The sequence below is a fragment of the Diospyros lotus genome, chromosome 7, assembly GCF_014633365.1.
Source record: "Diospyros lotus cultivar Yz01 chromosome 7, ASM1463336v1, whole genome shotgun sequence".
NCBI lineage: Eukaryota > Viridiplantae > Streptophyta > Magnoliopsida > Ericales > Ebenaceae > Diospyros > Diospyros lotus.
The window spans coordinates 2,496,637-2,510,837 of NC_068344.1; the positions used below are offsets into that span (position 1 = coordinate 2,496,637).

The 14,201-nt window shown below is 34.4% G+C and overlaps 1 protein-coding gene across 1 annotated transcript; it reads left to right on the forward strand.

Annotated features, from left to right (window-relative positions):
* The first annotated feature begins 3,246 nt into the window (after window positions 1-3,246).
* Window positions 3,247-13,241, forward strand: LOC127806625 (probable WRKY transcription factor 4). Its single transcript, XM_052344023.1, has 4 exons — window positions 3,247-3,827; window positions 9,705-10,426; window positions 10,533-10,691; window positions 12,560-13,241. The coding sequence occupies exons 1-4, from the start codon at window positions 3,411-3,413 to the stop codon at window positions 12,837-12,839; spliced, it is 1,578 nt and encodes a 525-aa protein (XP_052199983.1). The 5' UTR covers window positions 3,247-3,410; the 3' UTR covers window positions 12,840-13,241.
* The last annotated feature ends 960 nt before the right edge of the window (window positions 13,242-14,201 follow it).

Genomic DNA, 14,201 nt, shown 5'->3' on the forward strand with positions numbered 1-14,201 from the left:
GATATATTATTATATTTAATATTATATTAATATAAATATATTAATATTAAGAAGATGTCATGTCACAGCTAAAGATTTAAACGGGGACGCCACTTGGATTGGGTCGTGCATTGAGTTGATAGGCAGCCATGACTTATTCTTCTGAACCCATTTGAACTGCCACCGCAACCCGGCGGTTGCCTCAAGGCACCGCAGAAGAGCATTTTCTTGATAAGCACTGGCAAGAATTGACAGTAGCAATTTTGGAGTCAACTTATAAAATCAACAAAATATGCATTAAACTATTTATAATATTAAATATTTTATTTTAATATTTTTTTAAAAAATATATTAGACTATTTTTTAGTTAATTTTTATTTTATAAAAAAATATATTAACAAAAAAAAAATAGTTAAACATCAATAATTTATGTTAGGATATTTCTTGAACAAATGCAAAGAAAGAACAAATTTAACACAAATAAGATAATTTTTGGGTTAAAAATATGTAAAATTCTTCTTGATTTTGGTATATCGAATACATCGTAAGTACGTTAATTTTGATACTCGAAAATTCCTCTAAGAGTTTTATGTGAAAAAAAATGAATATTATTCATAAGAATCTTACATTTAGTGGATAATAAAATATTAGGATAAATTTTATTCCAAAAAATCTTATTTTCATTGAATTTTTTAATATTAGAATAATTATCATATGAAAGAATTCCAATATTACGGGACTTAGATAAATTTCATAATTCTCTATAAATAGATAAGTCCTTATTTTAAAAATAATGCGTCTCTTATACTATTTGTAATGTGACATTTAAATTTTTAGTATCTAAATTAAGTATTTAAATGTTAACGTAGGAACTATCATGCGCCCTTTAATTATTTCATTTCTTATAGAGTTTAAGTGATTTAATAACGATATTTTCACTTAGAGTGTGTTTGATTGTACATATTTATCATAGAAAATATGTAATTATTACATATATTTTCTATGAAAACAATCAAACACTCTTAATTTTTTATAAAAAAATACGTGTATGGTACAAGCATTTAAAATTTCTTTCTGTAAAATTCATTTTCCAAGAGGGTATAGTGATTTTTGTTTTTTAAATAATACAGTTAAACACATCTTTAATAAATTTTATGTCGTATTCTAAGTGACAACGATAGATGATGGATTAACTTTCATTTGTATCAATTAAATTATAAAAATCAATTAATTAAGATTAATTAAATCGAATTAATTCAAATCAACATCGAATTAATTAATCTATAATTAACTCAATTATTATAAAAAAATAAATTAATTAATTAACATTCAATGAATTGAAAGTTTTCATTTGAGCCCTTGACGAAGATGCTATGATATATATATATATATATATTATATATATATGTTGGGGGAGAGGTACGTGTCCCGCACGTAGCAAACGGGGCTTGGCCGTCAATGAACAGACGCAAGCTAACTTGAATTAAACAACTGCCAGTTGGCATTAAAAGACTACCCAATTTGCATTCATGCCTACATCATGCTCACAGATGTCAATCAAATCCATCCCTTGTTCGTGCCAACCCATCCATATGCCCATCACCACAACCCCCATCGTTATTCCCCCACAAAAAATATATATATATATATATATATCACTAAAATATGGTAATTATGGTTATATATTTGATAAATTTATATTTTTAAAAATTATTTATTAATTAAGATATAGATAAAAAAAAATGAGATATAAAAATTATTTTAGACACAAATATTTATTATTGTATTTGTTAAATTTATTTAACCATCATTGAAAAATAAGTTAGGTGATTTCTTATCTCAGTTTTTTTTAGATAAATTTACTTTTTTTTATGTTCGGATAAATTTATCTTGATTTTTACACATAAGAAAAAATGACGCATGTTTCCTCCGATTCATTCCAAAAAAATTAACAAATAATTTGATAAAATATTTAAATATTTTTCAGACTTATCTTAACCATTTAATATTTTGATTTAAAAAACATTCTAATCTTATTTTAATACAATATTATTTTACTCAATGAAAATAAAAATAATAGTAACAATCACGATGGTGGTATAAAAAGTAAATTAATCATATATTTATTGAATTATGATCGTTTAGTGAAGTACGTGAATTGACACTTGGAATGATCGCACTTGCACGATTCCATGTGTTCGTGTCTTCGATTATGCCAAGAGAAGTAAATTGCTGGTTGAGCATTTGACCCTTACGCAAAGCGATTATCAAACTCGCAACTCTCTAGATTCAAGCTATTCGTCTATATGTTTGTTGTCACTTTCTCTATACGTTCGTTGTCTACTCCTCTTATTCATGTTACTTAGTAATTGAGGGGTTAATATCATAAATACTAAATTTCACATCAAATTGTAGCTTGCGTTATGAATATGCTTTTAACACTCTAAACTAATATTCTAATGAATTCACCTAGGGTCGTCAGTATCGCTGATAATATCAAAATAATACTTAGGGAAATGATTTTCTAAGTGATTGGGAGTTAGCTTCGTAGTGTAGACTTTTGAAGAGAACATCCTCTTACACACGCACATACTTGTATAGTTTATTTTTAGATATTTTTATATTATTTTAATGTTAATATATTTTTAGATATTTTTAAAATAAGAAACTAATAATTTAGAATAAGGGGTTTTATCTCGATTTGATACTACTCTCGCATTTCAAATTGAAACAATTCTTTACTTTTAGATGTCTAGTCAATTGCTACGTCGCCTTTTAAGGAGAAACCAACTAGCTTTAGTTTGAGTGGCATTTCACCTTTAACCAAAACTCTAGTTGGTTTTAGCTGTTACAAAACTAACTAATCTTTTAAATTTTTAATGGCACTTTAATGAATAGTTTTTTTTACTAAGATTTTATAAATAAATTTAAATTTAGATAACAATAATCATTATCTTTAAAATAATAGTTAAGACATGATAAATATATATTATCTACATACAATATTTACTTATTACACCTTATTTTTAGATACGAAACATTTTTATTGACTAATGAAATGTTGTGAAACTCGAAACGCTTATTATCGACTTGTAAGGGTATTTTATAATTAAAAATAAAGGTTATAAATAAATATTATTTAAAATAAAAAATATTTATTACATCATTAATTAGCGTTAGCTTAAGTTTAAACCTAAAATCATTTAATTTTAAATTTATGGAAATAATACTATATGAAGGGCTAATTTTTCGTACCAGCTCCGTGGACTTTTTTCACTCGGAGTTTCAGATCCTCGAACCAGAGAGAAGCTGCGAAGAGCCAAAGCCAAGAAGAGAGAAGACAACGACGAAGAACTCTTATGGATAGAAGAAATCCCTAATAAGAAAGCACCAGACTGAGAGTTTCGAAGGGGTCTTTCACTGCAGCTTCAATGGCTAAGAACGAAGGATCATCGTCACCGCCACCGCCAAGGACTTCTTCGTCAGCTTCCCTCCGCCCCTCCACGATTACGCTGCCGCCACGTGGCGGCATAGATGGCCTGTTCGCCGGCCTCGAGGGCTTCAGTCCCGGCCCCATGACTCTAGTCTCCAGCTTCTTCTCCGACGCCGACCCTTACTCCGATTGCCGCTCCTTCTCTCAGCTCCTCGCCGGCGCTATGGCCTCCCCCGCCGCGAGGCCCGACGATCCTTCTTCCAGGGATAATAAGGAGTCCGGAGATTTCGATTTCCGGTTCAAGCAGAACCGCCCCTCCGGTTTGATGGTTCCTCATCCGGCGGCGTTCGGTGTGCCTCCCGGTTTGAGTCCCGCCGGCTTCGTCGAGTTGCCCGGCTGGTTCTCGCCTACTCAGGTATTCGATATTTGAATTTGATCCTTCTGTTTCCTTTGTTTTCAATCAAAAATTTAAACACTGCACTACAACCACCCAGGACAACAAAGTCTTAATTTTTACAATTAAGAAAGTTCGATTATATGGATCTATTTCATCAATCAGCTATAACCCTTTATTTGTAATTGTAGGCTTATCTCTTCAATCATTCTTAAATTGATTAATTTTTTTGGTAAAGCAATTCTACATTCCGTTCGTTTCTCTTCTTACACAATTTCAGCACTTGTCCATGGGGGATACCCCTTTTAATTCAAATCTTCAAGCCTGACCATATCATATACACTTCCATTTTTATTAAACTCATATTTCGTATATTTGATTTTTGACCTCTGAATTTGAAATCTTAAAGGCTGTTTGCTAAAACTTCCCATTTTATCTTTAGAGACATTTCTTATCTCGATTTTGTGAGTAACAAATTCTCAATAATTTCTCTCTCTCAACAATTGAATTAATATATGTAAATTATTATTATTGTTTTGAACTTACTCAATCTTCAAATCTAACCATTTCATCATCCATACTTTCATTTTTGCTAAGGTTATACTCTGTATATTCAATTTTTGTCTAGCTCAACTTAAAATTTTTGAATTCTAACTTGTCCCTTCATAACTTGAGTTGGTATTCACATTTTATTTATCAGGGCACATCTTTCGTTGGATGTATTTAGTGAGTTCATTTAAGAGCTCCTCGTTGATTTTTAATGTAACCTAATTTGTGATTGAAAAAGTCTCAATATTTCCTTCCCAAGTCCTATGACACATTTCTGCTCATTAGTTATATTTATATGAGGAACAGTTAATAGGATATTAAGGTTTTCCGTTTTAGTTCATTTTGTTTGCTCATTAAGTTACTATTTCAAGTTCTATGGTAAAAAGTCTCAATATATCTGTCTCTTGGTGATGTAGTCTTGACTATTTGAGACCAGGAGTATTGTCTTCTTTGCACCTGTTTAAACTGTTTGGAAAAGCAATATTTTCAATTTTCTGTTCTTTCTGCATTTTCAAGTCCTAACGAGCTGTTCTCTTTAAACATCCATGCTTTTACTGGATGTATCTTAAAAGTACATCAATGGTGAACTTCTGTCTCATAAAGAATGGGCTGCACCCTGTTAATTGTAAATTTGGTGGATTGATTCTGCTGGTGGTATTGCATGCTCTAAAAACAAAATTATAATTCTTTTATGCTTAGGATTGCCTATTGAAACAGGCTTTATGTATACAAGTTGGCTGGGGTTTAGCATAAAATGGTTGTAGTTTCATGAATGGTATAAATGATTGTTGAGAATCAATATAGACATTTGAAAGAAGCTGGAGAAGAAAAGCCAAGAATTAGGCAGTATTGGGCTTGTGAGAATCCGTCCTGAGACAGAAATTGCAGCCTAGAGTACTGATCCCTTTGAAGTGTTTTGGCACTACCATGGCTAAAGGTTAACAAGCATTTTGTGTCTCCTCAATTTTACTGGGATAGAAGATCTGTTCTCTTGATAATATGTGGGAAGGACTAAAGAAATGTGGAGTTTTGGTCATAACAATTAATGCTGAAAAAATGGAATTTTGCATTCAGGCAAAATATTATTTTCCTCCGGTGAATAGCCAATCATCAGTTATGATAGACTCTTATGTTTTAAGTCCTTGACAAGGTTGGTTCTTTCTGTTGAAGTGCAACTGCAGAATAATTGGTAGCTTGTGCTTGATCTATGCCAGATTTGCAAAAAATTTGGTCTCAAACTTTTAGTTGTCTCTCTCTCTCTGTCTGATAAGAAGTGAAATTCTCCTTTAATTGAATTTGAAATCGCAATAACTTGGATTCTGAGGCCTCTTGCTTTTGTTGTTGTGCTTGCACTTCAATCATAATGCCTTCTTTAAATTCATTGCACTGAGTGTTCTCTGTCATCATCTCCGATTGCCTCATGGATTCAGTGGTTTTTGATCTAGTTCCCTCAGGCCATGTCTTACCCTGCGAGCTTCCCATTACCAATTTCAATGGACATCAGGGACAGAGTTTAAATGTGGGTTCTGATACAGAAGCGCCAATGATAGAGGATTGTTCATTGCTTCAACCCAGTGATCAGATTCTTCAATTGAAATTGAGTTTAAGAAACTAAGAGAATGAGGATCAAGAGAGAGAAACACAGATTTTGAGGGAAGAATGGTAGTTACTTTTCATTACTGATTCAATATGGCTGGTTGGACAAGGTTGGACCATAAACTAGTCGCCGAGCTGGTTAGGTTCGAAAGAAGACCAGAGATGCATATAAACCAGTCCAAAATGACCTGGTTTTACTGGTTTATTTGGTTTTACAGGTTCAGAACTGGTCATATTAATTTTGTTAAAATTGCTGAATATCTCATAATTTTTAATGATCTATTTTCTTTAATAGATGGGTAAAAATAGAGAGGAAAAAAATAAAAAAAAATGAAGTTTTAAATAGTTCGATTCCTTTATTTTTTTAAAATCCCCAATCTCTATTAGTACAAACTCTTTGTTTTAAATCCCCAATGGTTTTCCTGATAAATGGCATCTCCATCCAACCATACCTTTGCTTCCATCACCAATAGTTTAAATTAAACTTTATTTGCATGTATTATGATGATGATATTTGAACACCTTTGTTAATTAGTTGTATTTTTAATTACATTGTAATCATGAAATGTGAACATTTAATTAGTGATTCATGTTTTATGATATTTTAATATTTTTTTGAATGTTACTAATTGCCAATAATATGTTCATATATAACCTAAACAATGACATTGTTATATTATAGGTATAAGTTTCTAAACCATTGGTTCGATCATTGAACCAATGAACTAGTATCCTGGCTAGTTCGATGACCAGTCCAGTTTTAACTATGTCCAAAACAGTTGCAGTGTGTCAACTAACCAGGCAACTGAAAACCAACCCCTGCTAACTACCAACTATCTATATAACAATCCTCAGCTACCATGTCCAAACAATAAAAGCTCATAGGAAATGGCGCCACAAGCTAGCTTAACTAGAGTTGTATCTGAAGGCATGCTATCAGAAATACTTGATTTCCTGCTTAAGTTTCCCTGCTCAACCTCAATCAGAATTCTTCAATTCCAGCTAGTATCTCTGCCTGGACAAGCCACCTTCCTCTAATTCTTCTACATACTGAGCTCTGCTCTTCTTTTTGGATTATGATTGCTCTTCTTCTTTTGGTCATCAATCCCCTTGTGATCAATTTGATCTCTTCCTTCTCCTAATTGCACGTCAGATTCATTGTCTCCTCCTAGGGGGTTTATCTTGATCTGCATAAGATTCAAGCAATTGTAGATTGGCAAATTCCAAAGTCTATCCATGATGTTAGCTGTTTTCATGGATTAGCTACCTTCTATTGTTGGTTTATTAACAGGTTTAGCATCATTATGGCTCCCATCAGAGAATGGATGAAAAGAGAGGGAATGCTACTGGACAAAATACGTGACATAGGCATCCGAAATCATAAGAAACACCCTAGTAATGCGACTTCTAGATTTCTCTAAGGAGTTTAAGGTGAACCGTGACGCATCGGGGATAGGCATAGGTGGAGTCCTTAGTCAAGAACACCGCCCCATTGCTTATTTTTTGAAAAGCTGAAGCCAAATAAAAATAATCGACCTATAGCAAGGAATCTTATGCAATCACCCAATCCTGTCATCGGCATCACTACCTGTTACCCCAAGTATCTGTCCTCTACTTAGACTATGAAGCTCTTCATTTCTTGAATTCTCAAAAGAAATTGAACTGTAGACATGGCCATTGGATTGAATATCCGCAAACCTATTCTTTTGCTGTGAAACATCGATTAGGAGTTGAAATAAAGTTGCCGATGTTCTTTGGAAATACATTATCTTCTTAACCACATTGAATGTTGAGGTTATAGGGTTTGAACGACTTAAAAGGGACACATGCCTTGACTTGGGAGAAATCTTTCTTGCCTAAAGGAAGGGCAACTTGACACCTTAGGTGATTTTTACCTTCAGGATGGATACCTCTTTCGTGTCAATAGGAGTTGTATCCACAGAACACTAGCAAGAGATTTCTTGTGTCATGCAGGAGCTATTTTTGGACACTTTGAGCATAAGAAAACCATTGAAGAAGTAGAATGCAAATCTTATAGCCAAGTCTAAAAAGGAGTTATAGTCAAGATGCTCATTCAGTCTTACATGTGTCAATTGGCCATGCATGAGAAGCGCAACACTGTATTGTACACTCTCTTACTTGTCCCTAGCTGTCAGTATGGATTTTGTCCCTAAATAGTATGAGTCAATTTTTGTGGTCATGGACCGATTTTCCAAAATGGCCCATGTCATCTCATCTAGCTAGATGTCTGATACCTCTCAGATTGTTAGGATTTATTTCAGTGAGATGGCCTTCCTTCATTAGTTATTTTTGGAAAACCTATAGCATCTGGTAGACACCACGTTGAAAATTTCCCATTGCATATAATCTGCAAATGGACAAACAGAGTTTGTCAACCATACCCTAGGAAACTTGTTGAGATGCTTAGTCTGAGACAGCCATAGGAACTGTGACTTGATTCTCCACACTGCATAATTTGCCTATAATAACTTTACTAAAAAGGTTTATTGGTATAAATCCTTTTGAAGTGGTACATGACTACAAACCTGAGAAGTCTGTAGACCTCATTCCCAGGTCACCCCATGTCTGATTGTCAGAATCCTTTGATGCATTTGCAATTTTGCACAACACATTCATGATTTACATGTTGAGGTCAATAAGCAACTCGAGGCAAGTGCTGCATTATACAGACTTTGAGCTAACATTCACATGTACCTTGTTGAATTTATGTTGTGGTCAGTTGTAGGCTGGAGTAGTTTTTTGCAGGCACAAATTAATCTCACTTCAGGGACATTTTGGTAATTTACCCCTTGGCTTTTGTTTTGTGTGTGTGTGTGTGTGTTTAATGTGTGGGCGAGTGTAATTTCACCTAGATAACTGGACTTAAACAAATAATAATATGTGAAACAGACAAGTAATTTAGGAACCTATCCTCGCATCTTGACCGTCATGATTCATTATCTTAACTGGCCAATTTCAGTTGGGGTCCAACATGCTATGGCTGCTAAAGTTATTCAGAGAAGGTTAAGACTGGCTAGGCAGGGTTCTATGAAAACAGAAAGTCAAAACAGGTTGGGTGTAATTTGTGACCTTCATAGTAGTGTCATGGTGGGGGGTAATAGTTTGGGTTAATTACAGCGGATTAAGTGCGTCACCCCAGACTGGAATTGGCCAAGTCATAGGTTAATTAATCACACTGGTCAAAGTCAGAGGATAGGTTCTTAAATTCTGTGTATTTTTACATATTATTATGTGTTTTAAGTCCAGTTATCGAGGTGAAATTACAAAAATATCACCACGGGCAAAATTACGACAATGCCCCAGAAGTGAGGTCCATGGCCCTGAATGGATACGAGGAGTCATGAATGTTTCGGTAGAGAATGTGTTATCCTCTTGTCTTGGGTTTAACTGGGTTCGTGGTTTCCCATAGATTCAGTTGAAAGATGATAAATCTTTGTAACTAACTGTGGCTAGTAGGGTTAATCTCATTTAGTTGATCACATAATGTGATCTAGAATCTTGAGTTCACTGCCTGCTTGTTCAGTTGTTTGGGCATGGTACAAAGATGATCATCTTGTTGATCTGTACAAGATGCTCTTGGGACTTCCGTTGTGATGGTCAATTTCTCTGGCCATCACCACTGTCCACTGAGGTCTCAATCCCCAAAATTGAAAAAAACAAAGAATAACAAAAATTTATGATTCAAAAGTTGAGATGATTTCAGCTACTAATTTTTTGTTTATGCATGTGCAGGGTGCGTTTGGAATGTCCCATCAGCAGGCTCTGCTTCAGGTTACAGCTCAGGCTGCACAAGTGAATTCCCAAATGCACAACCAAGTTGAATTTCTGCCTTCTTTATCAGCTGCTCCTGCTGGATCACTGTCTCAATTCCCATCCTTTGTTTCCAATGTGACAACACATCAACAAATTCCGCCGGCCATGCTAGACCCTACCACCTTGAAGGAATCTTCTGATCTCTCCCTCTCTGACCATAGATCCCAGCCTTCTTCCTTGGTTGTTGATAAGCCCACTGATGATGGTTTTAATTGGCGTAAATATGGGCAGAAGCAGGTGAAGGGCAGTGAATATCCTCGAAGTTACTACAAATGTACACATCCAAATTGTCCAGTCAAGAAGAAGGTTGAACGTTCTCTTGATGGCCATATAACTGAAATCATATACAAGGGCCAGCACAACCATGAGCCACCTCAACCTAGTAAGCGTGCTAAAAGTACTGGAAATTTGAATGAAAATATAAATAATCAGGGAAACTCTGAATTTCCCAAGGAAGGTCATATTGGGAATTTGAAGAGATCTAAAGAAGGGTTCGCTGCTTATTCACTGTCCATGAAAGACCAGGAGTCAAGCCAAGCTACACCTGAATGTGTTTCAGGATCTGGCGATAGTGAGGAAGAAGGTGCAGATGACAGTAGAATTGATGAGAGGCTTGAAGATGAACCTGAAGCAAAGAGAAGGCATACACTTTTTTGCCTAAACAGAAAACTATTCATACAGGAATAGATATTTATTTTCAACTTTTCCTTATCGCTACTTTTTTCCTTTCCATTTTTCCTTATGCAGGAACATAGAGTTAAGGGTTTCAGAGCCAGCTTCATCACAACGCACAGTTACAGAACCAAGGATCATTGTACAGACAACCAGTGAAGTTGATCTTTTGGATGATGGTTACCGATGGCGAAAGTATGGCCAGAAAGTTGTTAAAGGAAATCCTTACCCAAGGTAATACTTCACTTTTGATTTATCATCATGACCATGATAAAATATCAAATCTGTGGCAAGAGGTCCTGGTTGTAGCTTCTATGAGGATCTTTCAGAATCCATTTTCCTTATACCTCTTATACCAATTGACCCATGATCATCACTATTTCCGTTGCCCTAGAATTGACATTTTCAGAATCATTTTGCATCAGCCAGCCACAGTTTCATTCCTCTTAGTCTCTGTGCGGAAACAATTAATTACTGTGTTCCTTTTGTACAAGGCAGGGGAGGGGCTAGGAAACAAGAAGATTGGGACTTACCTTTTTTGCAAACAAATATGTTTTGTTAGACTGAGGCAGACAATAGACAATAATTATGTAACAGAACAAATTTGCAAGTCCTCATCTTATTGTAGATGCATACCTTATGGTTAACTTTTTGTTCTCTAGGTTGAAATGAAATTTTGGGAGGATTGTGGGGGACGAATATTATTCTCAGGAATAGATTGAGCCGTGCAATAGCAATTATGGTAAATACATAATTGACTAATTTCAGGTCCTAATATAAGGATAGGTGATGCAGTGCTTAAGTAATGTCTTATATGGGAGGTCAAAGCAAAAGAAAGCATTTTAATACTGTAAACCTTATCTTATCTCTGCAGCTTATTTTCTTATCTCCCTTAGAAACAAATCCATCCGGGCTCAGCCCCCACCTACACAGCTCCTCCTTGACATTTCCTTAGGGCTAGGCTCAATGTCCCATGAAACAACCATGGCAGGGAGGATAAGGGAGGATGAAGTGTTCCATCCTGTCTAAGCTGTCCATTCCCAACTCATTTCATATTTCAGATGTTAAAACATACCATAGAAAATGATAAAACTAAGCCAATTAATTATTTACAAAGACATCTGTAAAGGCAGAGTAAACTAAGAATTAAAGTTGTTATTACAATATATCAAGTCAGCAACCATCATCTAATACAATAAAGGAGGAGAATGAAAAAAATAGGTGAAGAAGAAAAGAAGTTGTAGCAAAAGAAGAACAAAGAAGGGAAAAAAATAACGCAAAGAAGAAAAAGAACTGCAGTAGTGGAAGAGGAAAAACTGCTTTAGCAGAGACAGAAGAAGAATTAAGAGGAAGAAATGCGACAGGGAAAAAAAAACTATTGTAGCAGGAGGAGAAAATTAGGTTGAGAAGAAAAAGAACAAGGGAAAGGAGGAAGAAGAAAATGGGATAAATTAGGTTAGCTTCTTCTTATATTCTTATGTTGGCTGCCTAATAACTAGCAAAATTAAGGCATAAAAAACACCAATTTTTTATTATATGATAACTGGGACAAATCAGGTTTGTCATTTTTGAATATTTTCACGACTCAATCCCACATTGGTAGTCTATTAGAGAGGTCTTGGGTATATGGGACACCGTTGGTGCTCCCTCAAAAGAATTAGCTACAGGTGGCTATTGGGTTCATGGGACCGTGATGTAATATACTCAAAACCTGCCTAGTAGATTATCAAAATGGGGGTTGGGTCATGACAAATATATCATTTAATAACCCTAAAAAACATTTCTCAAGTGTATCTAGCCCAATTTCTGGACATATATGTCCCCTGCATGTTGACAACATATCCAACAAAAAGAAATGGACAGCTTGGACAGTGTCTGCCACGTCACACGCTTGTCTGCGTTCACAGAATGTTTTGTACCTGTATATGTTGCACACGAGTCGCAAATGTTTCTGCTTTTGAGGCTTCAATCATTCTGTGCTGGTAATCTGTTGCTGTTGACTATATCCTTAACGTGTGCCAGGGTTGCTATGCTCTTTTTAACTGCTACTGCATATTGTTTTTTCTAGTATTTTTCTTGAAGCATGTTGCTGCTATCTGCAGGAGCTACTATAAGTGCACATACCAAGGTTGCAATGTCCGTAAGCACATTGAAAGAGCTGCAAGCGACCCTAAAGCTGTGATAACAACATACGAGGGCAAACACAATCATGATGTACCGGCAGCTAGAAACAGCAGTCACAACATGGCAAACAACATCTCACAATTGAGGCCGCAAAATGCCTTGATTGACAACAAGCATACTTTAACAAGACAAACAGATTTGGGGAACAATAATCCACAGCCTATAGCAGTCCTAAGGCTTAAAGAAGAATTAACATAGCTTCTTGGAATCAGATGACAGGGAAAGATTCAAGAGACTGGGGGAACTGAAGATTGGAAATTAATTCGCCAGAAGATGTGACTTCCATCTCTTGGTTGTGAACTAATGCTTGAGACCATGGTTTTAGTCCAGCCTCAACTTACAATGTGCAAAAACAATAAAGGACAGGATATACAAAGAGAAAAACAAGTAGATAGTTTGAACCAAAAGGCTGTCACTACAAGCATGCAAAGATTTAATTGCACAGAGAAATTGTTGTATCTATACAAATGTGATGGGGGTATACTGTAGCTGTAGTGTCATTCTTCTGTGCATTCTTTTGTTAATGATAATTTGATGGTAATGTTGTTGCAATTGTTACTGTTGCAGTTGGAATAAAGAGTAGGCATTTGGGCTTCTTCATCTTCTCTCTCTCTCTCTCTCTCTCTCTCTCTCTCTCTCTTTATATATATATATATATATCTGCTTCTTGCTATATTTCCAAGTTCTTCTAAACTTGGTTTAGTCTGACCAAAATGAGTCCATTTTAAGTGAGCTGATGTTACATGTAGTTTTTTCATGCCCTTTCTCCCTCTCATTTTCACTTGAGGTAGTGAATTCTACCCTGCAAAAAGAAGCCATCTTTTGACATGGGAGAGTTGAACATGGGAGAGTTGAACAAATGATAAAAATGAACACGTTTTTCATTGTTTTTTTTTTTATGTAAAAATAAAAATATAAAAATAGATATAAAAAATTAAAGATGAAAAGAACCCTAAAAAAATTAATTTTCTAATTTTTTAACTTTATACCATGAATTGGGAAATATATATATTTTATTTTTATCTAAAGTTATAGTAAATGAGTAATATGACTTTTTAAAACACTAAAAATTTAATTTTTAGTAAATGAATAATATGACTTTTATTAAAAAAATATTTAATTAAATATAAATATAAATTTCATTATCTATTTAAGTAAACATAAACATAAGTTATTTTTATCGCCAATGAGATCACTAAAATAGTACAGACATAATTGTTCTCATCTCTAATGTAATTACAAAACAGAAACATGTTTTTAAATTAAAAATACATTTTTAATATTTTTTTAATATTGAAAAACATCTCAAAAACGTTTCTAAAATTACGAAAATAGCTTAAAAATATTTTTTAGTATTTCTTGACATTTCAAAGAAAAAAAATGTTTCAAAAACCCGAAGCAACACCATGCAATATAGGATACTTCATTTATATTTAGTACAAAATGGTAGCAATACCAAATGACATTAAAGGTACTGTTCCGGGTATATTATTTATATATATAATAAAAATTGATAATATATATTATATTTGTAAGTAAGGTCGTAGATAAGGTATCAAA